General features: G+C 40.9%; 1 protein-coding gene across 2 annotated transcripts in view; it reads left to right on the forward strand.

Annotated features, from left to right (window-relative positions):
• Positions 1-26,076, forward strand: part of prkd2 (protein kinase D2) — a 30,821-nt gene extending 4,745 nt beyond the window's left edge. The window contains exons 2-19 of one of the 2 annotated variants that reach the window (XM_058634337.1): positions 14,446-14,584; positions 14,951-15,082; positions 15,236-15,438; positions 16,342-16,525; positions 16,649-16,720; positions 17,185-17,202; positions 17,300-17,459; positions 17,556-17,667; positions 18,636-18,713; positions 18,801-19,119; positions 20,165-20,217; positions 20,307-20,379; positions 20,493-20,599; positions 21,586-21,747; positions 21,972-22,070; positions 23,016-23,283; positions 23,798-23,883; positions 24,571-26,076. In XM_058634337.1, coding sequence (XP_058490320.1) covers positions 14,446-14,584; positions 14,951-15,082; positions 15,236-15,438; positions 16,342-16,525; positions 16,649-16,720; positions 17,185-17,202; positions 17,300-17,459; positions 17,556-17,667; positions 18,636-18,713; positions 18,801-19,119; positions 20,165-20,217; positions 20,307-20,379; positions 20,493-20,599; positions 21,586-21,747; positions 21,972-22,070; positions 23,016-23,283; positions 23,798-23,883; positions 24,571-24,795 — 2,490 coding nt within the window. In that variant the 3' untranslated portion in view covers positions 24,796-26,076. The remainder of the gene's footprint in view (positions 1-14,445; positions 14,585-14,950; positions 15,083-15,235; positions 15,439-16,341; positions 16,526-16,648; positions 16,721-17,184; positions 17,203-17,299; positions 17,460-17,555; positions 17,668-18,635; positions 18,714-18,800; positions 19,120-20,164; positions 20,218-20,306; positions 20,380-20,492; positions 20,600-21,585; positions 21,748-21,971; positions 22,071-23,015; positions 23,284-23,797; positions 23,884-24,570) is intronic. The other variant, XM_058634338.1, reaches the window with a different exon arrangement.
• Positions 26,077-26,204: the final 128 nt, after the last annotated feature.

Below are 26,204 nucleotides of genomic sequence, written 5' to 3' on the forward strand. Positions count from 1 at the left end.
CTCCGTGCAGCGTTCCTCTGCCTGCTCCACTTGTCTCCCACACTAACTATGAAAGACAGACATTGGGGTTATTTTGACTGAGGTTCTAGTCTTAATCAACTTCAGCTTCAGCTACAAATTTCACCACAGGGTGTAATTCAACTTTTGAATACATTGTGACTATTAAGTGTGTGGTCGAGATTATTGCAGTTTCCCCACAATTTCGAGCATGGAGGGTTGTTTTTTTTTCGTTGAGTGTGACAGTGGGGAAAAGGTGTTTGTGTACATGCCTGTTTTTTTATTCCGTATGAATTTTCAGATAAGAGTAACAAAAGCACCGTCTCTCCATCAAAGAAAAAGTCTCTCAGAACCTGATCTTTTTCAAGCCTTGTTTGTCCAGTCACACATTCCTCAATCCCCCCCCCAAAATCCCCTGGACACTGAACTCCTGCCCCCCTAGGAGCTACAGCTTTAGGTGGGACATTTGGACAATAGACAGCTTGTCCTGGTCTGGTCAACTGAGTGCGACATGTTTTGGACTGTGTGTGCGCATGAATGCCTACATTGGTGTGTTTAGAGGGGTAGTGAAGGCAGTTTGGTACCCCACACCCCCGCCCGCGGTCATCTCTCCCATCCCAGAAAGGGTGAGTCACCGGCTCTGTTTATTCACAGGCTCCCTCCTTGTGTTCCATTGGCACGTTTTTCCATTCACTTCTCTGTGGACGAGCAAAGTAAAGCAATAACGATTCAGCTTTCAACACCAACCTCCGACTTTATGGCCATTCTACAGATTTGGCCCATATGCAATGTTGTGGTCTCAGCATTAAGTTACAAACCTTGTCTGGACCCCACACTTCACTTCAAGCTTGGGGACTTTCTTAACCATAATGCAGCTCTGATCTGCTGTTGGATAGACCTCACTGACTCCCTTCAATAGTTTTGTGGGAAATTGTTGCAAATTATGTTTCAGAGAGTATGAATTTACTCTCCTCTCCTTTATAATGACATCTGTTTCCTCTCACTGTCGCCCTGAGAACAGCTTCCTACTCTCCCCCCCAGTCATGGCTTTCCCTCTCTGCCTCATCTGTAGATCCTGTGCTTCCTCTCCTTATCTGCTCATCTCCGGTTCCTGCTCCCTGCTATGTCGTCAACTCCTTCTCACGCTCGACCTCCTCTACTCGTTAACCTACTGCCACCACGCTCCCTGTCAGTGTCACACTTGCTTAGCATTATCTGCCATCTTCAACACATGCCAGGCGTGTGGCAAAATATGAGGAAATTAACTCTCTATGAGCCGCCACATTCAGTACATACTCATTTCCAAAACAGGTAGTCAAAAATCCTAAATGTCAAGTGCTTGCCTCTGCTTAAATGACTCGTGTGTTCTTCTATGATATTAGAATAAGGTGAAAATCAAGTAGCTACAGAAGAGCACTGCTAACATACTGTGTGGTCAGGTCTGACGTCATGTTTCCCTTAACCTAGTTTTCCAAAAAGGTGTGTCTTCTTAACAGTTTCTGCTCTTTCAACACCAACTTGTTGTGTTTCATCATTAATGAGATGTGCAAGATGTGGATTGACATCAGTGGGTGTGTTTGTGTGAGCATGTCAGCGTGTGAGTACAAGTGAGAACCTGTTGACTCCCAGCATTGTCGGCTGTGGCCACTCTGTCTCACCTGTCTGTCTGCAGACTGATCAGTGATGAGTTACAACACATTTAACAACCGCTGAGCGCTATAGAATCCAGCCTTGGATACATGCTGCTTTGAATCAATCCATGTTGCAGAACTTGCTTGACATAAAAATATATAGATTGTATGACTGATAATTGAGTTCTTGTCTCCTATAGTTGTGAGAACGTTAAACATAATTCATAACACATTCCCTAGCCCCGCACCCTAACGCTAACCCTTTAATCTAAACTTAATTCTAACTCTAAAACCAACTGTCAAAAAGTCCTTTGAAGTTCAAAATTTGGGCTAGCAGCCTAATAAAGAAATGTACACACACAGGTTCACACAGCTATCTTCTTAAGGACTCACTTCAACTTCCATCCATTCAGACATCCCTGAACTTAATCATAATCAGTTTGTGCTTAACCCTAACCTTAATCTTACCACAGTTCAAATCTTGGCCCTAAACTTAATCAGTTCCTCAGAAATGCTGGTCCTGACAAGGTCAGTGTTTATGCCAGAAAGGGCTGTAAAGACACACACACACACACACACACACACACACACACACACACACACACACACACAGCTGTGATGGAGAGCCCCTGCCCTCTCTATTGTTTCCACCTCCGTTGTGGAAGGGACTGTTTCTTTATCTCTCTCCTTGGAGAAGAACGTTTGGCCCTGGAAATTGGATCATACACACCACCACCTCCTGTTTACCTCACTCCCCTGTACATGTATAATACACACACACACACACACACACACACTGTAAAAAACAAACCCTTTAGCAAAATACTGTGTACGAACAAGTGAAATAACAGCCCGTGCCTTTAAGTGGCCATAGGACAGTTGATGGCTGAGTGAAGATAAAACTCGGCTTTAAACAAAACCTGTAACCTTCACACTGAGACTTAAAATACTTAATCTAATAACATTTTACTTCTGTAAAGGAAACTGTGGTTATTTGTAAGGTGGCAAACCCAAGACGACATGTATCAGTTCTGCTTCCTAAAACTTGCTCTGTGTGTGTGTGTGTGTGTGTGTGTGTGTGTGTGTGTGTGTGTGTGTGTGTGTGTGTGTGTGTGTGTGTGTGTGTGTGTGTGTGTGTGTGTGTGTGTGTGTGTGTGTGTGTGTGTGTGTGTGTGTGTGTGTGTGTGTGTGTGTGTGTGTGTGTGTGTGTGTGTGTGTGTGTTGGTGTTGATTTGCATGGTAGTGGAACAGCTTTGCATGACTGACCGTGCCTGGTGTTTCCTTGCTGTCGGTGGTGCTAAGGAAAGGTTAGGCTGCGCAGGGACATTTGATTATTCAAAGCACACACTGCTACCCTGGAGCCCAGCAACAGGATGTTTATCAGAGGGAAAGAAAGAGAGGTGGGATGGTAGATTTAGATTGGAAGTGTTTGAATGTTAAGCCACAGCTAAGATTGCGGTCTTAAAAGGAAGCCCAATAGGAAACAAAGCACAAAAAGATCAAATCTGCGACACTGCCTCGTGTCTCACAGGATAACTCATGGGTGGATTGAAGAATGAGTCCGTAGGCCACAGATCCAGTTGAAAAGGAGTTTACGTTGAGGTCGTTGAGCCAGGATCTGAAAATATCAAGATACATTTTTCTTAGGAAGTCAGTCAATTGACTGTACGGAGAGCAAAAGTCGCACACAAAATAACCATGATGAGATGCAAAATGACCTGAATGAACTATCTGCCATGATCACACAGAAAATCCGCCAGGCAAAGATGTTTGGGCATTAAAGAGAGATAAAACAAGCACAAAGAGACATAGACTGTTTGGAAAAGAGACAATTCATGTGCTCTTTGGTCAAGGGAGAAGCTGAATTTGACATGAAACTGTATGAACAAACGCTTCACTCACTCACTTACTGAAACACTGATAGAGATTATCAGAAATTTGAATGTGCTTATGAATGAAACTAGTAACTGTTTCATTACTAACGTTGCTGAGATTAATGCTCACGAGGCAATCTTAATGGTAAGATTGTTACGCACACATTTCACACAAAGAGAAAACAACAACTCACACTTCAGACAAATAAATATTGTCACACCCAGAGTTTTTCAGTTTTTTATTTCATCAGCAAAAAAGTGTAAACAAACACCAAGAAAACCCGTCTGATTGCCTCGAAACTTGTGACTCTTGCCCGACCAGTCATAAACATTTCAATTGTGAGCAGAAAATATCGAAAAATGAAAAGATAAAGTGAAATTATCTGTTAAAGCCAGCCTGGTTGTTGTTTCATGTGCTTCAACAGCCGCCCGGGCCCCTCTCACCCCTGCATTCCGTCTCTCGTTCTTAGCCAAAAAAAAAAAAGGACCTTATGACATTAATCCAGCGATTAGCATTGGTAAAAACGGTTTTGCGCCTTCATCCAATTGGTAACGGCTGAGAAGTATTTGGTGACTTACAGTATCAGAATGAGGAAAGCCTGTACCAGCCACGCAGAGATGAGGGAAGAACAGGGCGCAGGTTTTTAGTCCTTCTTTACTCATGTTGACGATACCCTGATTTTACTTTAGATCATACAAAAGTCGATAATTCAAAGGCTGATCACATCTTGCAGGAGGTGGCCTGAAGGTAATAGCTCTTCTAATTCCAAGCATATGAAAAGTATGTGAGAGAGCGTGTGTGCTCGTAAGTAAACGGCAGACAATTAGGTCACTGTGAGGGTGGACAGGTTGGCTTTGGATAGGCTGGGGCCTTCGTGCAGTGTGTGTCTGTGTCTGCATGCAGGGGATGCTCTGTTGTGAAGGAAATGGGCAAAACTCGAGTCTTACCTCAGTAGATAAACACATGACATCAATAAAAAAAAATACTGACGGTCATTCAGTGGAGGAGCCGAGTGGAAAATAATGTGCGGTCAGTTGTGGCCTGGACTTGGGTTTAATACAAAGCTTGATTATTCCGCAGAAATACTCTGCAGTATGTTATGGTCACAATAATTGCAGTGTGAGAGTGTTTATTTTTTATTATATGGCTTATATTATCCCCAAGCCTCAATGCTCTTCACAGCATGTAGAGAGGAAAGGTGGGAGCAGGTGTGAAGGTGATAACTCCACGTGAGGGTCAGTCCCAGCTGACACAGGGCAAAAGGCAAGACATCGCAGGGCCAACATACAGAAACCAACAAACATTCATTCTCACATTCACACCTACGGTCAATTTAAAGTGTCCAACTAACCTCTGCATGTTTTTGGACTGTGGGAGGAAACCAGAGAAACCATACATGCACACTCCACACAGAAAGACCCTTGGTCAAACTGGGATTCAAACCGGTAACCTCTGAAGAACGTCTCACAGTAAATCCAGGGCCAGAGAAAAAGTAGATGATTGATAACTAATTTGGTTGTTGGTAAGAAATGAATAGAGGGAAAAGAGGACAAGAGAAGTGTCAGTACATCACTGTGTGAAGAAGGATTACAGTGAGGGAGCTGCTTTCACTTCTTCTTTCATATGCTGTATTTCAGGTGCACCAGTTGTTGCTGTACTGTGTCATCAGGATACAGTGCTGCAACTCACAATTATTTTTCTTCATTGAACCATCTGTCACTTGTTTATTCCATTATTGTTTGGTCCATAAAATGCAAATGCAGTTTATTGTCACAGAGAAGCAAAGTAACCAGGAAATATTCACATTTAAGTGACTGAAATTACACAACCTGAAATCGGTTAAAGAATTCATTTACCTTTTGAAGCCCTAATCCGATATGAACTTAATTACAAGAAACAGTTTGTGAAATTACATGGAAAACAGTGATACAATTGTCTTAGTCAGTGGAGTTACGTAACCGTTACAGTCAGTGGTTTGTTTTCTTCTTAACACCTTCTTTTAATAGTATGTGGAGACACAGGGAAGATTTGTACAACATTTAGAAGGAAACACACCCAACATCCTTTCAGGAATCAGACATTTTAGCAGCCAGGCTTCAGTTTTCTTTCCCTCAGCATGAGTAAACAATGTCTGCACAAGACATTCAACATCCACACATTTACAACATCCTGAGCTCTAAATTGGCCTGGGGACTTTTTCAGCTCAATATCGACAGCATGAGTCACCGCAACCTAAATATTTGTCCACAGCTGTTTTTTTGAAACTAATACTAATAATTTCAACATAAAAAATTGACTTGGAAATAACTCCCGTTTGCCACAATATTTAAACTTTAGTGCCAAATGACTTTGATCTATTGACAGTCCTGCTGTGGATCAACAACGTTTGATCAGTAGTTTGAGTTTGTTTGTTTGTTTTGTTTTTATCCATCTTCTTTACGCTTGTTACTCACACTTAGCCACTCCTCTCACACGAAGGCCTGCTTTCTGTCTCTCCCTCTTGTCATGAATCACTTCGTTGTGCACAGAAATGGACTGAATCCAAGGTTCCTATCGGTTTACCTGCCCAGAACCAAGCCAAGGAAAGTCAGGGAGGAGGGAGGTGGGGGTTGATGGAGACAGGAGCTGCTACCAACAAAGGCTGGTTCAGAACAGCAGTGTGTCTCCTTTATCCCCAGACCCCTCTCTCATGCTTGGTCACGGCTCTCATGTTACCTCCTTGTCCACCTTGATGCTTGGAGCATAATGAAATGCTTTGTCCCTGCGCTTCTCCTTGAGACTAAGCTTTTTCCACCTACAGATTACCACACACACACACACACACGCACACACTGTATGTGTGACACTGTATGTGTCTGTGAGACCAGGGTTTACATTCTCTCTCTCAGTCGCTCAGGCTTACCCAGTTATCTCTGGTATGTACAAACTAGCAGGTCAGGACTGTAAACCTGATTATGTGTTTGCTCTCCATGATGACACACGCACACACACACACACACACACTCAGACACAGACACAAAATATTGTCTGTATAGAGTCAGAAAAAACTGAAAGCCTTGCAGCTCTCTTCTAAGAGTTTACTTTGTGTTTTTGGCGTAGTTCCACAGAGCTCACAAAGTGCATTAACAGTTGGTATTTTGCTTACCGCTGCAAGCAAAATAACAAAATGCCTGTGCTTTACAGGGTTTTAATTGTTCCCCGTACTTTACTCTCTGCCAGCGTGTGCTGCATTAATACAGAAAAGTTGTTCAGTTTTCACATGAGAAGGCATAAAATGTTTCCCTTTGGGCAAAGTACAAAGAAAATAGCTGAAACTGTGTTTTTCTTTCTTTATCAACACCTGCCCACAGCCTCATCTATCAAATAAAATTGCTCGGTTACATTGTTAAAAACAAATCTGCCCTGTCTGAGTGTACATGGTACAGTGTGACAGGAAACACATCAAATCCAGGAACAAATTGCATTTGTTCCTCACAAAGATCAAGATTATACCAAATCGATTATCTTTATTTCCATTGATAAACTATATCTTGTTACACGATCCCCCAGCGTGCTGTGTGCGGCTCACTGCAGTCATGCAAGTTCTCTCTCTGCTGTGTGGTTATTTCTGTGAGTAGTGTGTTCTCACAGGAAGAACCCATCCACCGCTGACTGATCAGTGGTGTTTGTGTTACAGTGCAAAGCGGCTGTGTGCAAAAAGGCCCCACAAACAAAGTTAAGTTAAGTTTGTAACATCATGAATACATGTACAGCCGTGGTGTACACATGTTCCACGTTGTTTCATCGCCATTCCATCGCTCTTCTACGCGTCTGCCAAGCCCAGCATTTCTGCTGACGTTGTTCTCCTGTCATGGGTCTGTCACTCTCCCCTGTGACTGTGCTTTAAGCCGACACCTCATATTCATGTATGATGTGTAGCACATACTCCACAGATGAATGAGGGCACAGGGAGGGCAGGGATTGCTTTTTGTCATATTTGTCGTCTGCTCCATCTCTCCGTCAGCGTGTGACATCACTGGGGATAAAAATAGACTGCCGAGCCGCTAATACGTTTGTTCCATTGCTTACGCCGTCAGTACAAAAGGAAAAAAAATTCCTGAGTTGCACCAAGTTGTTGTCAGGAGCTAATGAGGGCACGCCGTTGACGTCTCTACGCACCTGTTTCCACAGCAACGCCTCATTAAACAACTCATCACTTTCAGAGAGGTGGAGTACTTCTCTCCGAGTCCCGTGCCTGATGTGTTTACATGGACTGGGGCAGCTGTTTTAGAAGGAGAAGGATGGCATATGCAAATACAGAAGCATAAATCATTTCACAGACATGAATCTTCATGAAAATGTAAAATAAGTGTGCAGTGCGTGCGCACGACTGTGTATGGTTTGTTGCACAGTGAGACGTGGATGTTTAAACAATGTCTGTTGTTCGAAGGGATGCAGCGTGTTTCCTCTCGACTATGAAACGGCTCGATCAGGTTCCTGTTGTGATAACTAGCCTCTGTTGCAGACGCACATCAGCATGGACGGCCTTGTAAGGCTGTAGATGTCAGTGTGTTTACAGAGCTCGGTGTGCAGTGTCTTGCACAAGCACGTCTTTTACGTCTTTTACCCTTGGAGATTCTCAGTTGTTGATCACCTGGAATTTGGCTCGATTGATTCAGAGGAGCTGCAGTGTTTCTGTGTGACACTTTGTAAATGCAAATCCATTCTGTAACATCTCAGCCTTCTGCTCTGTCTTGACTACACTATTTAAAAAAGTATAGCAACAACTGCAAAGTGGGTAGAGTATCATTTTAATTCTCCAAGGATCATAAATGAGCAATTCAGAAATCATTCCACCATCACACGGTGTTTGTTTTCATAACTGCTAAATAGTGTTCACCCGTACACTTTACACCTCTTAAGCACTTTAAACCACATACCCATAGTTCCTGTATTTTGGAGAATAATATGATAAAACTGTACCTAATTCTATCATAACTCTACAAGAATATCTCCTTCTAATGCTACTAATGTTACTTCTATAGATAGTTAAGTTAATGTAATGTGAAATATCCTGTACAGTTTCTGCCCTACGTTCATTTAGCAGCAGTGCAGATTTGTGTTTGATTATTATATCAATGTGAATGTACCACTACTTATTATCACTCATAATGTGTGTCAAAGGCTGCAAATTGTGATACAAAAGACAAAAATCCACAACACAGACCGGGCCTTTCTGTGTGGAGATTTCCCAATGTTGGAGGAGTGGTTTTTTTTCTCCCACTTTTCTCCCACAGTCCAAAATCATGCAGAGGTTTAAATTGGTTTAAATGTGTGAATGTGTGAGCAAATGGTTGTTTGTCTCCTGTCGACCTGTCCAGCGTGTACCGCGCCTTTCGCTCTGCGTCAGCTGAGATTGCCTGCAGCGACCCTCATGTGGAGGACAAAGTGGTAGACAATGAATGAATGAATAAAACATTTCTAGAGAATGCTACTGATGCACAACTTAAACAATATAGCCATTGCCGTGGAGGCCTCTTCCCTGAGGCAGACCGAAAAGTTCTTGTAATGTTCCTCGTGGATTTTCCCTTGATGTGGTGGAAAACATGTCCGCACACTTAGGTGGAAATAACCCACAGCAACAGCTACTTGTAGCTGACGTGAAGGTTCCATCCCTACCTTTTACGTAAATTATTAACTCTACTGAGTGTTGGCATTGCTTCCATATTTGCCTCTTACCTATTGATGATGTGTGAACCTGATAATGAACTTGTGTGTTTGTGCAGCTTGGTGTTCGAATGTGACCCATGTTGAGCCGCTGCAGGGGAAATGATGGGGAGGATGAAAAGCAAAAGCATGCGTCTTGCTCAGCAGGACATAAAAGTCTTTGTGTTCTTCACACATCACAACATCTTTATATGAAGGGGATCTATATTTAGCACTGCCCTACGACTGTTTGACAAAAGCCCTCCACACTGAAATGAGACAAACTTCCCAGGACCTCAGTGCTGTTTGTTGTGTGCACGCTTGCTATACTGAGGTGATGCTGACCTGTTGCTCCTCTTGGCCTTACCGCTTTTCATTTGCTTGCTCATTCCGTTGGTTAAAATATCTTCAGTTCAGTCTCAAATTGACTTTGCCTATAAATAAAAGCAGCAATCATCATTATTTAATTACAAGAAGGTTCCAGTCTGTCTGCACACTTGTTGCTCTTCAAACACAAACGTCTCAGCCTCTGCCACCGTGTTTATGATCTGCAACGTACGACCAGTGGCTGTGGTGGAAATCTAATAGGAAATCAACAAACCAACAAAATACTGTGCACAGACGAGAGACAATGGCAGCCGTGTAGTGCTGTGGCATCAGATGTGCCCGTATGTTTGAATACAGTGATACTAATCTTTAAATTTCTGTCACAAAAGCTTTGCTCCATGACATCACACTGATATAATGAAAAAAGGATCATTACACAGAACGATATTGTTTGCTTTGTTTGTTTTTTGAGCGCTAAGCTTCTTTTGTGAGAGTGTGTGTTTTTAATAATGACTCATCAACCGATCTGGATAAGTTGTTTGCCCGCAGTGACGTCGCCGGCAGCAGTGACGGCACACAGACACACAACAGTTGTCATTGTTGGGCGTGGTGTAGATGCACTGCTGCAATTGTTGTATATTTAAATCTATTAATGTGTGTCTTACTATGACTCCTTTCAATAGTGAGGACACACTCGCTGACCTTATTATCGCGTCACCTTGTTAGCAGGGGAGTGATCCTCATTGTGGACGGTGTCGGCGGATGGTAAAGCTCAGAAAAGATGGCAAAATACTCTTATGCATGTTTCCCTTTCTCTTCTGTTGAGAGGTACTCGAAACAAGAGTAAGAAAAGACGGAGAGCCCAGAAGAAAAGTAAGAAGAAAATATAAAATTGTTACCACAGCAATAAAGAGGAAAATTAGAATGATGGGAAACAAGGGAAGGAGTTGGGTTGAAGCGAGCCTAGTCCATAATTCATTTCACTCATAATGGCTCCATTGGCCCAAAGAGCTGCAAGAATAGTCGCCGGGTAACCTGATCCTTTGTAACCCAAAGAAAGCAGCTAGAGACACAACCCTGTCTCCAGGCAAACCACACTACTCTATACTACAGTGCATGTTATAAAAGCAGCAGCTTTTTGTCTGCAGACTGTACACACAAGCACACACGCACACACGCACACACAGTCTCTTGCAACAGGAGACTTAACCTCTGCCAATTATACAGTGTACACACAAACATTTAGATATGATTACATAATTACAAGACACAAAATGAAAACTGTCACCATGTTGACAAACTCTGGTGCTCTTTCCACTCTGTACTTTCACTGAAAACTGTAAGAGTGGGAGAGAGGGAGGGAAAAAAAAGAAAGAAGAGAGAGAGAATGGTAATTTTCTCTGTGGGGAATGTGGTTTTCGAGAAGTTGGAATATTGAGCTTTTCAGAAAAGTTGTTAAGTCTTGTGGTGTGTGTGCAGAAGTGGCAGCTGCAGTTGTGGTCAGCGCGTTGTGTATGTTTTGGACAGAAGACGCGGGACAATATGACGGAGTGAGTGGCAACGGGAACAGTGTGGGGCTAATAGCAGAGAGGCTGGCATCAGGAGCTGCCATGGGGTTTACAGACGACTTAGGCTGAGGGTTTTGTGTGGATTTATGCAGAGCTGGGAGTCTCCTCTGATCTGGGCTCTGTGGGTGTTTGTAATTACAAATTGCTGCAGATGATTTTATATGCGGTTCTCCCAGGTACTGATGCATTACATGTTATTACATGATTCATTCCCGTCACAGTTCTTGTGGTTTTTAAAGTCTCGTGTTGGTGAAGTTTGGAGCCTCTTCTTATTCGTAGCCGTCTAATTTCACGTGAAAGTAAAAATGAGAAACTAGACTATTGACTGTTATAGTTATGGATCATTTTGGTCTTTTTTGAGACATTCATCTCTTGCTCGGCTCCACCCACATGTGATGGAGATAATGTTTTACATGTTTTACACTCCTCAAAGTTGGTATACTACTACTACTACTACTACTTTAAATATTCCAGGTGCCCACACTCAACTGATTTCACTGGATTTTTAAATAAATGGTCATTTTTCATTTCACAGTAATGAATGAGTTATGTCTTTGGTGGCTAAATTGTTAAAATTCTATCACAAGCATCAGTAAAGCAAAGGCTGTGAGCTAGAGCTGAAACAGTTACTCGATTAGTAATTGATTACTCAATTAATCATCAACTATTTTGACAATCGATTAATTGGTTTGAAGCTTTTTTCATTATTAAAACAAGATTTCTGAGTCGGTGTTTTTTTTTGAGGTTTTCTGACATTTTATGGACCAAACGATTACTCAATTAATTGAGAAAATAATCGACAGATTAATCGATGATGAAAATAATAGTTAGTTGCAGCTCTACTGTGAGCCAGTTCGGGTAGCTCAAGTCTCTTGTTTTTATTTTTTAACCTAGCTGGGTTGGTGCATGGATATATACCATTACACATCATTTGGAAGTAGAAAACATGTGTATCTGTGTTGTATCAACTGTCACTCTTTGTGACGAGGCCTCAAAGTCGTAGCTCTAACTGCAGCTCCCCCCCCCCCTTTTTTTTAAAGCTTTTTAATTTCCTTCTTCTTATTGATTTGTTATTATGGCCCACTCAGTGTCACAGCTCTGATCCACATTGTTTACTTCTGACTTCTGTTTAACTGTTTACTGTAGGATTTGGTGAAGAACAAAACCAGATTGTCAGGGTGAAAGAATAGCAGTGGGTTCATACACAGTTGCCCTGTGTATGAATAGTGCTACGCAAATAAACTTGCCTTGCCTTACAAAAAAACAAATGGGATACAAAGCTTTGCTTGCACACAATTTTGCCACATCAGTAGATAAAATGCCGGTTTTGTGAGCTGTTTTTTCGCCCACCCATTGCTCGGTAGCTGAAACACTGACTTTTCTTCAAAATGTTCTTTTAGTTCAGGAGTCTCCCCATTATTTCTGCCATCGTCCACTGTTTGTAATCTTGCTTTTGTCTCTCCTTTGTCATGCTTGGGAATCAGCTTTGTGTAATAGCTGTGCAAAACAAATAGTGGCATCACGCTGGCACTGCATTGATTTGCTCAAATGATATTGTTGTATCTCACATTTTTTATCTAATCTAACCCTCTAGTAATCTAGTTTTATATATTTTATATTATATGTATATGTACATATATATGTATATATGTATATGTATATATGTGTGTATATATATATATATATGTATATATGTATGTATATATGTATGTATATATGTATGTATGTATATATATATGTATATATATGTGTATATATATATATATATACACATATATATATACATACATACATATATATGTATATATATATATTTACGGATTTTCCTGCATGTTTTGAAAATAAAAGGTTGCTGTGTGCCTTTTTGTGTTTTTTGTTGTTGACTATGTGGTCAGTAGCAGCAGCCCACTGCTGAGGCGTGGTGGACTCACTGTGTAGCTTGGCAGCAGTTCAAGCAAGGCCTGGATTTCAGATGTGGTGATGTGTTTTGCCTGTTGGGAAACTGAGAGGGTGTGTGTGTGTGTGTTTGTGTGTGGGAAATGAGGGTGTGTCTGTTGGTAGATGAGGAGGAGATGTATACGTGTCATTGTCTCGTTCCAAGGTGAACATCTAGGTTCCTCTTCCGATAAGTTGCTGTGCGTGGGCATATAATGTATCCCAGGAAAACAACAACAAAAGAGATGGGGAGTGTGTCTGTATTCCTTTCCTCCTAACCCCCACTGGTCTTGTTAGTATGTCTCATGTGTTCTCACAGAAAGAAATTAATTTTAAAGCCGTGTATCTGAGGTGTCCCGTGGCCACTGAAGTGTACCAGACAGTATTAACTATTCAAGAGAGCAGGGTTTCCCTTTGCTCTGCTGACTTCTGACTGACACTCTCATCTCATATCTTTCTGGAAGAAGAGCTACATTGAAACACCTGTTTGTGTGTGTGCGTGTGTGCGTGTGTGCGTGCGTGCGTGTCTTGTATATGGCCATCAGGAAGATAGGATAATGTTTCCCTCCTTTGTGTTGCTTTCCACATTGACCAAGTTGCTTGATGTGTGAAATGAGGCTAGTGTCTCTTGTATATCTGTAGTTTCGCGTGTGTATATGTTTACTTCTAGATTTCAGGTGCTTTGAAAAGAAGGGCATCATAAGATGAGTTTAGGACAAACACTAATGTGATTTACTTGAGAACACAGAGACATTCCTGTGTCGTGCTCACATGCTCACGGCACTGCGTTGAGTAGCAGTAACAGTGGCAACGTGAATATACACTGTGTCCGTTTGTCAGTGTTAATGAAAAGATGGAACACTATTTGTACAAGACCTTACTTCTCACATCTATTTCAAAAGGCAGGTGTGTAGGACAGCACTGGTGGAATTCAAAATAACAAACAGAAGATCCCACACGCTGTCCAACTTCTGACAAAATGTGTCCGAATGAAGGTCTAGTTCTGGAACAAGTTAAACAGTGTTTGGTACCAAATTATAAAAGACCAACCTGTTAAAAGTAAAGACAGATGAGTATGTTGTTTATTTGTAGTTGAACTCACACTTTATACATTTACACATTTTAATATAACAGGTATAGTATATAGATACTGTGTATGTCCCTCTGCACATATTTAGTTCTTCAAGGGCAATTTTTAAGTGTAGATGAAACTAGCATTTAATAAACATACCGTACATACAAAAATAGATACAATCTATATATATATATATATATATATATATATTTTTTTTTTAAAGGGGTCAGATTGCTTGGTTTTGTGTCACTTTTGTTTGTATTTGAATTACAGCGTTTAAAGCATAAAGCCCTTCTACAACTCCTTATATAAGTAATATCCTAATCTACATTTCTGTCATGTTTTCTTCCAGTTCCCAGAGTGTGGCTTCTATGGGATTTATGACAAGATTTTACTGTTCAAGCATGACACGTCCACCAACAACATCCTGCAACTGGTTAAAGCTGCCAGCGATATTCAGGAGGGAGATCTGGTGGAGGTGGTGCTCTCTGGTAAGAAACCATCTCCTCTCTTCTCCTCTTCTCTCCTCTCCTCTTCTCTCCTCTTCTCTTCTCTTCTCTTCTCTTCTCTTCTCTTCTCTTCTCTTCTCTTCTCTTCTCTTCTCTTCTCTTCTCTTCTCTTCTCTTCTCATTTGCATAGATAAACTTATTAAAATCTATGGTAAATGACCTTCCTTGCTTTCTTTTCTGAGCTCTCTTTCCTTACACTCCTAACTCTTCCACAGGCCTTATCAGTTCACTATTTTCCATCCTGTTTCCTTCTTGTCCATCTAATCAAATGTTTCTGCACATTTATCAGCATGTCACTGAATCGTGAAACCCAGTAAGACCACAGTCTGTCTCTGTTATCTCTTTAAGCGGCAGCCACTTCTGAAGATTTCCAGATTCGGCCCCATGCACTCAACGTGCATTCATACCGGGCCCCGGCCTTCTGTGATCACTGTGGGGAGATGTTGTTCGGACTTGTCAGACAAGGGCTCAAGTGCGACGGTGAGAAAAACAGGGAGAGAAAGTGTGAATAAGTAAAGATGCATTGTTGTGACGCACAACACTTGTCTGAGAAATGAATTGTTTCACTTTAATAAATGTGCTCCATCTCTGCCTCTCCTCTGCTGGTTGTTTGAATCATGCTGCCCCCTGCAGGATGTGGACTAAACTACCACAAACGCTGTGCATTCAGCATCCCAAACAACTGCAGTGGAGCTCGTAAGCGGCGCCTCTCCACCACGTCCCTGAGCAGCAGCCAGTCCCTGCGTCTCTCCACCACTGAGTCGGTGTACAGCGTAGGGACGACCTCCACCTACTCCATCGAGGATGCACCTCTCATCCGCTCACACACACAAATGGTACTGGTGGATCCATGCACTCTGTGCTCATATCAATTTCTATCTTCTAACATTTATCTGACCACATGAAACTGTCAGTGATTTTCCTGTTGCTGTCACAGACTGGAAAGTCAGTTTACACTGAATGACACAAATCTTTAAAACCAAGACACAAAGCCTTGGATCTGCAGGATCATTCACAGGCTTCCAATTAGATGCCTGTGTCAAAAACTAAACCCAAAACTACCATTATGTCTACATTGCATTCAGTATAAATAGAGATAGAGATCATTTTGGTATGGTTGTTTTTTTATTAATAATAAGTGATTTTTAACGTTCTGAAATTAGATATTGTTTTGTTTTCCTTTGCTACTCTATACCAAAGAAACCAGATGCAATGAATATATATAGAATGTGGAAAAAAACAAGACATTTTCAGACTGCAAAATGTTGTGTTTTAGGAAACAGCAACCAACATTTTACCATTTTCAAGGCAACAACCATTTGCAACTGATTTGCACATTAATTTGCTTTCATTACAAAACTGCTTGGAAGCCATTTACCTAGATAGAAAAAAACAACTTCAAAGAGACTCAATGTTTTATGTTAGGAATGTATCAAAAATGGCATTGTGAAAATTATTCAACAGTATGAAAGGTGTTGCTCCCAGTGATGAAAATGCAATTCCTCATGGCCTTGTAGTTTATTACAGGTGATTGTTTTGCTTTTCACACTCAACTTCTTTGTTTAGATTTCATCTTACTGTTCTGATAGCATGTCATGTAGATTTAAGGGGCAGGAAATGTATAAATATACTATGTACTTAAATAGCTAAACACTTGGTCATCAAAGTCAGAAAAGTGTCCCGATTTCTTTTACTCACACATCGTCTGTTTCATGTTCATGTCTTCTCCATTCTGTTAGCCACGAACCCCTAGTGAAGCACGGCGCTTCTACACGGGCCGACCTGTTCACCTGGACAAGATCCTGATGACGAAGGTGAAAGTGCCCCACACGTTTGCTGTCCACTCGTACACGCGGCCGACCGTGTGCCAGTATTGCAAGAGGCTGCTTCGAGGGCTGTTTAGGCAGGGCTTACAGTGCAAAGGTGAGCAAAGAGGAAGAGACAGGCTCCTGTCAGCACGTCCGGTGTGATTTAGAATATTGGCTAAATCTCGTCAGATCACATGGAATCTGATCTGAGTGAAGCGTTGTGCTTTCTTCCCCTTAGACTGCAAGTTCAACTGCCATAAACGCTGCGCGTACAAGGTTCCAAATGACTGCCTTGGGGAGACAATTGGAGGTGAGGAAAGCAGAATCTTTATCACCCACTCTCTAATTTTTTTCTCCTCTAACTCTTTTAAAGGCCCCGTGTGAAAGAATTAGTGACATCCAATGGTGAGACTGCAGATGTAGGGATCCTCCTCCACTCACCTCACCTTTTTTTTTTTCAAGCACATCAGGGAACTACGGTGGCCTTTGCATACCAGAGTGGATGTCATTCATCTTTATCTGCATAGTAAACATTCATTTCCATAGGCCTACAAAAATCCAACTATTTTTAATTTAAAGCATACACAATTTCTTCCAAAAAAAACAAACAAACCCTCCCTAATGATTCACACTGGACCTTTGAGTCTGCATGCAAGTGTTCATTTCTCATCTGCATGATAACGTTGTCAGAACTAGGTTACTTTGATTGCCATATATAATATAACACATCTAACAAGACTGAAACTTACTGGCAATCATTTTTTATTTTCTCAGAAAACAGAAGTAACTGTGGTAAGTGTTATCTGCGATCTGCGAGATGCATGTCGAGCTGTACTTTTCTAGTTGTGCTAGTTAGAAGTTTACATTTTTCCTTTTCTCTTTGCCCCAGACATGTTGAGTCCCAGTACTGACCCTGAAGTGCCCATGGACTACACCTGTGAGTACGAGAACTCGGACAAGTCTTCAATGGACGACTCAGATGAGGCCTGCAGCATCCCGGGGTCATTCGCTCCTGAAAACAACCAGGACGGAGCCAGCGGAGATCAGAGGTGTGAGCAATGTTTAGCACAAAACAACCCCCCCCCTCCCCAAAAGAGCATCACAGGAATGTCACAAACTCAAAGTACACATTTTGCCTCTCTTAGCGTTTACATCCCATTGATGAGGGTGGTGCAGTCAGTGAGACAGACAACCCGCAGATCCAGTACGGCTATCAAAGAAGGATGGATGGTTCACTACAGCAATAAGGACACACTGGTAAAAACATGCATTGCATTGACTCTTTTTTCCCAACTTTCTCTTTCTCTGTGATTTATCGCAGAGAGTTTGTTTTGTTTACTTTCCACCCACTCTAAAGGAATAAAAGACCCACTTAGTCATCAGTCTTCTTTCTGCCCAGGAGATCTTCCTACCTTGATCGTTTAGTGTCTGCCTTTATGGCCTCTGTTGCTTCCTGCTCATTTTCTGAGCTTGTGTGAGTGTATATATATATATATATTTATATATATGTGTGTATATATATATGTATATGTGTGTGTGTGTATGTGTGTATATATATATATATGTGTGTGTGTGTATATATATATGTATATGTATGTATATATATATATATGTATGTATATGTATATATATATATATATATGTGTGTGTATATATGTGTATATATGTATATGTGTATATGTATATATATATATGTATATGTACAGTATATAGATATATATATATATATAGATATGTATACATACACACACGCACACACACACACACAAGTATGTGAAGGCTGATGATGAGGTTTACTCACACTTAGTAAATGTGCGACAAATTCAAGCTAAAAAGCCAATTTCCTGCCTTTTATTTCTGTTTCTGTAATTGACCTCATAGAAAACCTTTTCTGCCTCTGTTGTCTTTTTCCAGCACTCTCACACTAGCACTCCTTTACTTTCTTTCACTTTTTGTCTCTTTCTCTTTGTCTTCACCTTCTCGTCTTACAGCTCATTGTCCTGCTCGTCCTTCTTCTCACCGGCCACTCTTCTCTTCCTCTGGATTATCACCTCCAGTCCTTGAAAAGCCTCTAGTATGTTGACAAACAAAACTGTACTCACATTGTTGCTCACTCCCTCACCCCCTCTGTCCTCGTTCTGTCCCACTCTCCAGTATCCTGTCTTGTGTTTTTTGTTTTCCTGAAACGTATCCCACCTTACTCACCCTACTCCAACCTTCAACAGAGAAAGAGGCACTACTGGCGTCTGGACTGTAAGTGCGTCATCCTTTTCCAGAACAACACCTCCAACAAATACTACAAGGTAAGAATATTTGACTCCATGAAAAGTCATTTATGTGCAGAGTAAAACCTACTTTTACTACCTCATGACATGTTCACGCTCTTGCAGGAAATCCCTCTGTCTGAGATACTGGAGGTGCGTCCTGCTGGCAACTTCACCCTCGTCCCAACAGGCACAAACCCCCACTGCTTCGAGCTCATCACAGGAACCATGTGCTACTTCGTAGGGGAGGACCCCAACGCCCTTCCCTCTCTGTCCCCCAGCAACCCCGAGACTCTTCCCGAGACCCCTCCTTCTCCAAGCCAAGTGGCGCCCAATAGCGGTATTGGACGAGAGGTGGCCAAAGCGTGGGAGAGCGCCATTCGCCAGGCTCTCATGCCTGTTATCTTTCAGGATGCACCACCAGCAGAGGGCAACACAACTCACAGTAAGATGAGAGCACATAGAAATTATAATTATGTATAATTTGAAGCACCATTCAGGTGACCGATGGCCAACAGCAGCTAACTTACAGAACAAAATGTGGCATTTCTTTGCCCTGATGAAGTTCAGAGGTTTTCTATGTTAAGAGATGAGTTTGAGCAAAGGTCCCCCCTTTTTGATATACAGTACTGGGCAGAATTCTTAGGCCTTTGTTGTTTTTGCAATGCTATAACGACAATAGAGGATAATTATTTCTATTTCACTTTACTGGAACACACCCAGAAAATATGTATCTAGTGTTTTTGTTGTTTTTTTTAAAAAAAAAACAAAACAAAAGAAAATCTGAAAAAAAACAAAAAAACATCCTCTACAGGTGTCAAGTATTTAGCATGATCTACCCTTACACTTGAACATTAACACAGCTCTGTGTGGAATCTTAATTAATGTTACTGGTAAATCCTGTGTTTGTCCTACTATTTCATTTAAGGAAATATCTGCAGTAAAAAAACATCAAGACATGCTTGAGCATTACATACACATGTTGCATTAGTTAAACTCATTGACAGCTCGCTATTATATAAGACCAGCTTTAAGTCGCATCACTTCATTCTAAATTACAATGATCACAGAATTTGACAGACAGAAGAAACAACAGAACTGGTGGTGCCTGAAACTTTTGCACAGTACTGTAGATCACTGACTGAAGTGTGTGCTGGGGGGGGGGCTCCTGGTGGGTAATGAAAGTACTGCAGGTGGGGCATGAGAGGTCATAAAATTATATAGAAACTCTATTATCATCATATCATCATATGCCAAGTTATGACTCACAGTTTGCAGGTTATTTTCTGCCTGATTATGCAATAACAAGTATGGAAACATCCTTTAGTTTTGTGTGTTGATCATAGCCGTGATTCAGTTTCGAGCTGCAGAAATGTTTCTGATTTTAAACTAGGCCAGGACATTCCTGGCTTTGTGAGTGACTGCTGCAAAGTACATGTGCGATACAAATTAAATACACTCATCAAAAGTCACAACGTTGTGTTTTCCAGGACAAGCCTCCATCAGCATATCCGTTTCCAACAGTCAAATCCAAGAGAATGTGGTATGATATTAAATGTGTTTTTATCTGAATGTTTAAATGAATAATAATACACTGTACATGCTTTGATTAAATGAATGACAATCCTACAGGATATTGGCACAGTGTACCAGATCTTTGCTGATGAAGTGCTGGGATCTGGGCAATTCGGTGTCGTGTATGGAGGTATGTAGATTTTGTTTTTATTTTATTGTTGTATTTTAACAGCAAATAATGTTGAAGTAAAAAGGTTCAGGTCACAACCAAAGATGTTCCCCCGCACTTTTTTCCTTCACCAGGGAAGCACAGGAAGACCGGGAGGGACGTAGCGGTCAAAGTCATTGACAAGCTTCGCTTTCCCACCAAGCAGGAGAGCCAGTTGAGGAATGAGGTGGCCATACTACAGGTAAACACACATAATAATACACCCCCCCCTCCCCCAACATAGCGGATAACAGACAACAAGCAGAACGTTTGAGTACCGTAATGAAACCTTTGGATCTTCTCTTCATTTCCTACATATTCATTTATGAGTTAAAATTGCAGTTGATTCCTGGTCATGACTGGTAGGAAACTCAGTTTTATTTTTTTTTATTCAGATGTCAAGCATAACTGCTAGGAGGCCGTTATGAATGTGTAAAAATTCCACCATGACATTTTTGACAAACCACTGAGCAACAGTTGACCCAAAGAGGAAGTTCCAACTCATATCCCTTTTTGTACTTGAATAGCCAGAACTATAATCTACATAAACAACCAAGTAACATGGTTTCATAAAATAAAGGCTCTAAACTTTAGACACTTTAAACTGTATTCATCATTTATTCGGTTAAAGAGTAGAAACCTGCCCCATCTGTAACCCACTCCCTGTCTAATATAAAAGCGTTATTGTCATGTTACAAAACACAACCGTTCTTCATTTTCTCTGATGATAAATAGATAAATAAATCAATAAATAATCAGAAATATTCTATTCAGCTTCTTTTATTAACCTTTTATTAATCGCACACCAGCAGATGGCGTGAGAGGTGCAGTTCTCTGTCTGTTTGCTGTGCTTATTTATTTGTATTAGACACAAAGGCACTGGCACACTCAGACTGTAACACAATCAGACTTCAAAAATGTAATGAAACTCCGTTGGTTTTGGTTCCCTCTCTGTATGTCACGCACTACCTGTTGTGGTTTGTCATCTGCTGACATTGTCTGTTGCTGTGGCTGTGTCGTCTCTCACCACTGTCGCTCTTCTACTCTGCTCTTTCATTTCTAACCCTGTCCTCTTCACTTACATTTCACCACAAATGTCTTTGTTGTTGCTCTCCCCCCATTTTTCGAAATCCCCTCTGTCCACTTTTTCTTTTTTCTTTATTTGACCCTTCTCTTTTATCCCTCCAGAGTTTACGTCACCTGGGCATTGTGAACCTGGAGTGCATGTTTGAGACTCCAGAGAAAGTGTTTGTGGTGATGGAGAAGCTACATGGTGACATGCTGGAGATGATCCTCTCCAGTGAGAAAGGCAGACTGCCTGAGAGGCTCACCAAGTTCCTCATTACACAGGTGTGTATGTGTCACTGTGCAGAGAGGATTACATATGTGGAGTACATATGCTGTGACACGGTATCGTTGTTTTCATCTTTGCTGCATGCGTGACAGACACTTGTTACGCTGCATGTGGTCTACCTGGTCTGTGTGAGTGTTGTGATGCACATTAAGTGCAACACAAAGTGCATCACGGTGGGTTACGCCTTGCTAATTCATATCCTGTTTTCGTGGTTGTGCAGATTCTTGCGGCTCTCAGACACCTGCACTTTAAAAACATCGTTCACTGTGACCTAAAACCAGAGAATGTGCTGCTTGCCTCCGCTGATCCCTTCCCACAGGTAATATAATGCATATTCACATTATATGAATTATATATACATCATACACACATACACGTCACACACTGGAGCCTATTCTCCTCTTTACTACTCTTTATAAGCACCAGGTTTCAGTCAAATAGTCAAACTACTCATTCAAATCCAGAGTGTTCTTTTATTTATCCGTATTTTCTGAAATAGAAACATCTTCTATTTTAACTGTAGATGGAAACAGGGCATTATTTGGGTTTTTAATCCCCTACATTTGCTATGTAAATGGTCATATTATTAAAATATGAATATATGAGTCTTTTAGGAGGATTGGGTAGGACATACACCTAAACCCTCCTTTTTTTTTACCACTTTAACACTTGAAGTGTGAACCTGCAGAGGTGGAAAGAGTACTGAAATACTCTACTCAAGTTAAAGTACCACTATTTTGATGTAATTTTACCTAAGTACAAGTAAAAATACTGGTCTAAAAATGTAATCAAGTTAAAGTAAAAAGAAAAAAGTAGCTTGTTTAAAATGTACTCAGGCTAAAAGTTACTTAGTTACTTTTTCAACAAGGTTATTTCTTGTGTCGTGCAAAAAAGGACAAGGGGACACAAATCTCGCATTCATTGTTAAAGGCAAACCTTTACAAATTAAAGTGCTGACAAAATAAAATATGTAAACACATAATGTATCAGTCAAAATGGGTCAAAGGTCACAGATGTCACTCTCCCAGGGACCTTAATTAACGCCTGTTCACCTGTCCTCATCATCAAACCTGCCCAATTACAGTAATGCAAGGAAATGTAATTCATTACTTTCCACCTCTGCAAACCCCTAATCATCACTCATGGTAGCTCACATTGTATTTACAATGATCAAATACCTTTCCATCATTCTGTCATATCAGCACTTTCTTTAACCCCTTCCCTAACTCCCCGTCTGGTACCACACGGTTTCTCTCTCTCTCAGGTGAAGTTGTGCGACTTTGGATTTGCCCGCATCATCGGCGAGAAGTCTTTCCGTCGATCGGTCGTTGGCACCCCCGCATACCTGGCCCCGGAGGTTCTGCTGAACCAGGGCTATAACCGCTCACTGGACATGTGGTCAGTCGGCGTCATTATGTACGTCAGCCTGAGTGGGACATTCCCCTTTAATGAGGATGAAGATATCAAAGACCAGATCCACAATGCAGCCTTCATGTACCCACCCAACCCCTGGAAACAGATCTCTAGTGATGGTAATCAAATATAATAATAAAATATAAAAATATTTTTAGATCTTACAATAACAGATTGATCGTTGGAGGGTTTGTGGGGGGGTCAAACAAATTTGCAAACTGTTCCTAACGTTTTAGTTTATGTGTATTCATTTGTTTTAGTTTTTGTTCGTTTTAATGAATTAACTAAACATCTCTTGGAAATGTGTGTGAGTATTATGGTATACAGTATGAATTCTGAGATTAAAGAAAGAGTCAGAATTTTGACTTTAATCATTCTTTCAATTTTTTTTTTTTTACATATGGCCCTAAAAAGATGTCGGGTGTTACAGATAATGGCTTTAAGTTATGCAAAAATTTGCTCTTGTCATGACTTTCATTTTATTTGAGAAGTTTGAGAAACATGGATCGACATCATTATGGTGTTGCATTGTATCTCTAGCACTAAATATGCAGGAGCAGTGTGTCATTCACAATGCAACCAATAATGACTTTGTGCTGTTTTGTCTTCATCTTTATACTTTTGTGTTTCCAGCAACTGACTTGATCAACAATCTGCTTCAAGTTAAGATGAGGAAACGTTACAGCGTGGACAAGAGTCTCAGCCATGTTTATTTACAGGTATATTCTCCAAAGCAAATTGATACTTCTACACTCAAACATGCACTGTTTAATACTTTTAGGAAAGTTTATGAAACATTCTGATAATGCACAGTGGGCCTGCGGTTTGCTGTTGTGTTAGTCGTTTATTTGATGATATTCTAGAGGAAGCAGAGGTCCACACGGGTACAGCGTTAAAAAGAAAGTGGTTGACAAACTTGGAACATGATGGTTAAATCGGTAACACCTTATTAATAAGTTCATTCAAAACACGTTTACCAAGTTATATGAAGACAACTTGCTCACTTTAGTTTGAAGTAATATTTTCTGTGTGAAGCAGGTCAGTGAGTAAGTGTTTATCACGGTTTAGATTTTATGTGTTTTGTTTATTTATGTTTCTCAGGACTGGAAGAAGATTTCAACAAATAAGAAAAAAAAAGTTGTTTTAGATATCAGTTACAGATTCTCCCTCCTTTAGCTTTCTCTTGCTTCTTTCGTGTTTCCATGCCAGAAACTCACTCACTAGCTTTAACCATAACCACTACAGGTTTAACCTCATCCTAACCATACAACATGCACACACTCACTCACTCACTCACTCAAAATGAATGGATGCTGCGCCATAACCACATTTGATTCAACTTCAGAGCTCCTAAAACTGAATCTAAAATCTCATCTGCGGGTTTATTTGTGGGTCTCATTTCTCAGGACTATCAGACGTGGCTCGACCTGCGGGAACTGGAGACTAAACTTGGCGAGCGCTACATCACCCACGAGAGCGATGACAGCCGCTGGCAGATGTTTGCCCACGAACACACTCTGCCGTACCCCGCTCACCTCGTGCCCCCTCCTCCTGCACCGGGCTCTGACGATGAAGAGCTCGGGGAGGATGCAGATGTGCAAGGTCTCACTGAGAGGGTCAGTATCCTCTGACCACAGAGGCGGACGAGGAATTAGGACAGAAGGGAGAGGGAGAATGACATTGTCAACTTGAAGGAGACGTGAATTGCAAAGCGTGGTTTGAGCTCAGGAAACGGCTGTCTAGACTTACACGGCACTCTGCACTCCGCAGTCTCATAGCTATTAGATCCTATCTCTCACCGCTACACTGAGTTCTTCAAAACTTCCCTCCAATCATTGCCGTCACTTACTGCTGCTGTGACCAGGCCCCTTTTATCTTTTATCTAAAAAGTTGGACTCTTTCATATTGAAACCTGCTCAACTCAGTTTCGCGTCGATCAAAAAGGGCAAAGTCTTTGCAGATAAAATTGGAGTTAAGCTTGAATTCCTCATTGTTCCACACAAACATGTTAAGTGACAAACTTAAAAACGTGTTCTTCTCACCACGAATTGCTTCTTTCAACGTGAAGCAGGATTTTTGCCACAAGGGAATAAGATAAAAATTTGGTTTATGTCATTCTTTGTTTTCTTAATTGTATTATTATTTTTTTTTTAAACAAACTGGAGTTTATATTTTAAAATGAAACTGCCTCCAATTAAACTGAAGTAACATTTGCATATTTGTTTCACTCAGTTGGTCTGACTGGACTTGCACTCCCTTTTCAGTGGTTGAGCACTTTATTGTGACAAAATACTTCCTCTGTGCTGGTAATTACTAAAGTGCCGACATCAATGGAGTCGAAACCCATTTGTATTCACAAATGCATTCCCCCTTAAAATTCACGGCCTGTGGTAAAAACTGAAAGTATTGATCTGGCGACAGCGAATCCACCCTAATTACCGCTCGAAATTTGAACCACAAACAAGAAAGTATACAGCATGTGATTAAAGGAGACATTGTGGGTTTAAATGAACTTGTTGTTTATTTTCCCGCATGACAGCTTGTAACGGTCATGGAAGATGCAGCTACTGGCAGCTGATGTATTTACAAAGCATTGGCCTCAGTAGATGCTCCTGAAAGGTGAAAACCCTGCTCCACTCAACGATGTAGTATTTTCCACATTGTTGTCAGAAATGAGACTGAGATGGATTTTGAAGAGTTAGTGTAGTTCAGTCGTTGGCTCCCGGTTGTCACGGTGGTGTTGCATGTTTCTATGAAGTAGAATCATTTAGATACAATATGAAACATACTGTAGTTATGATGGTTTATTATACACATGTGTAACCTGAACTTAACGTAGTTGTCAAATATGTTTAGACAAGTTGAAGGATGACCCTATCCTTTGTATCATATAATACAAACTTTGAACAATATGTCTTCGTCTTGGAAGTTTTACTTTTTTTGTTTTCATGTGTGTGTATATATATATATACTACATACTCAAGTAAAAGTACCACTATTTTGATAACATTTTTTACTGAAGTACAAGTAAAAGCACTAA

The sequence above is a fragment of the Solea solea genome, chromosome 7 (assembly GCF_958295425.1).
Source record: "Solea solea chromosome 7, fSolSol10.1, whole genome shotgun sequence".
Lineage (NCBI taxonomy): Eukaryota > Metazoa > Chordata > Actinopteri > Pleuronectiformes > Soleidae > Solea > Solea solea.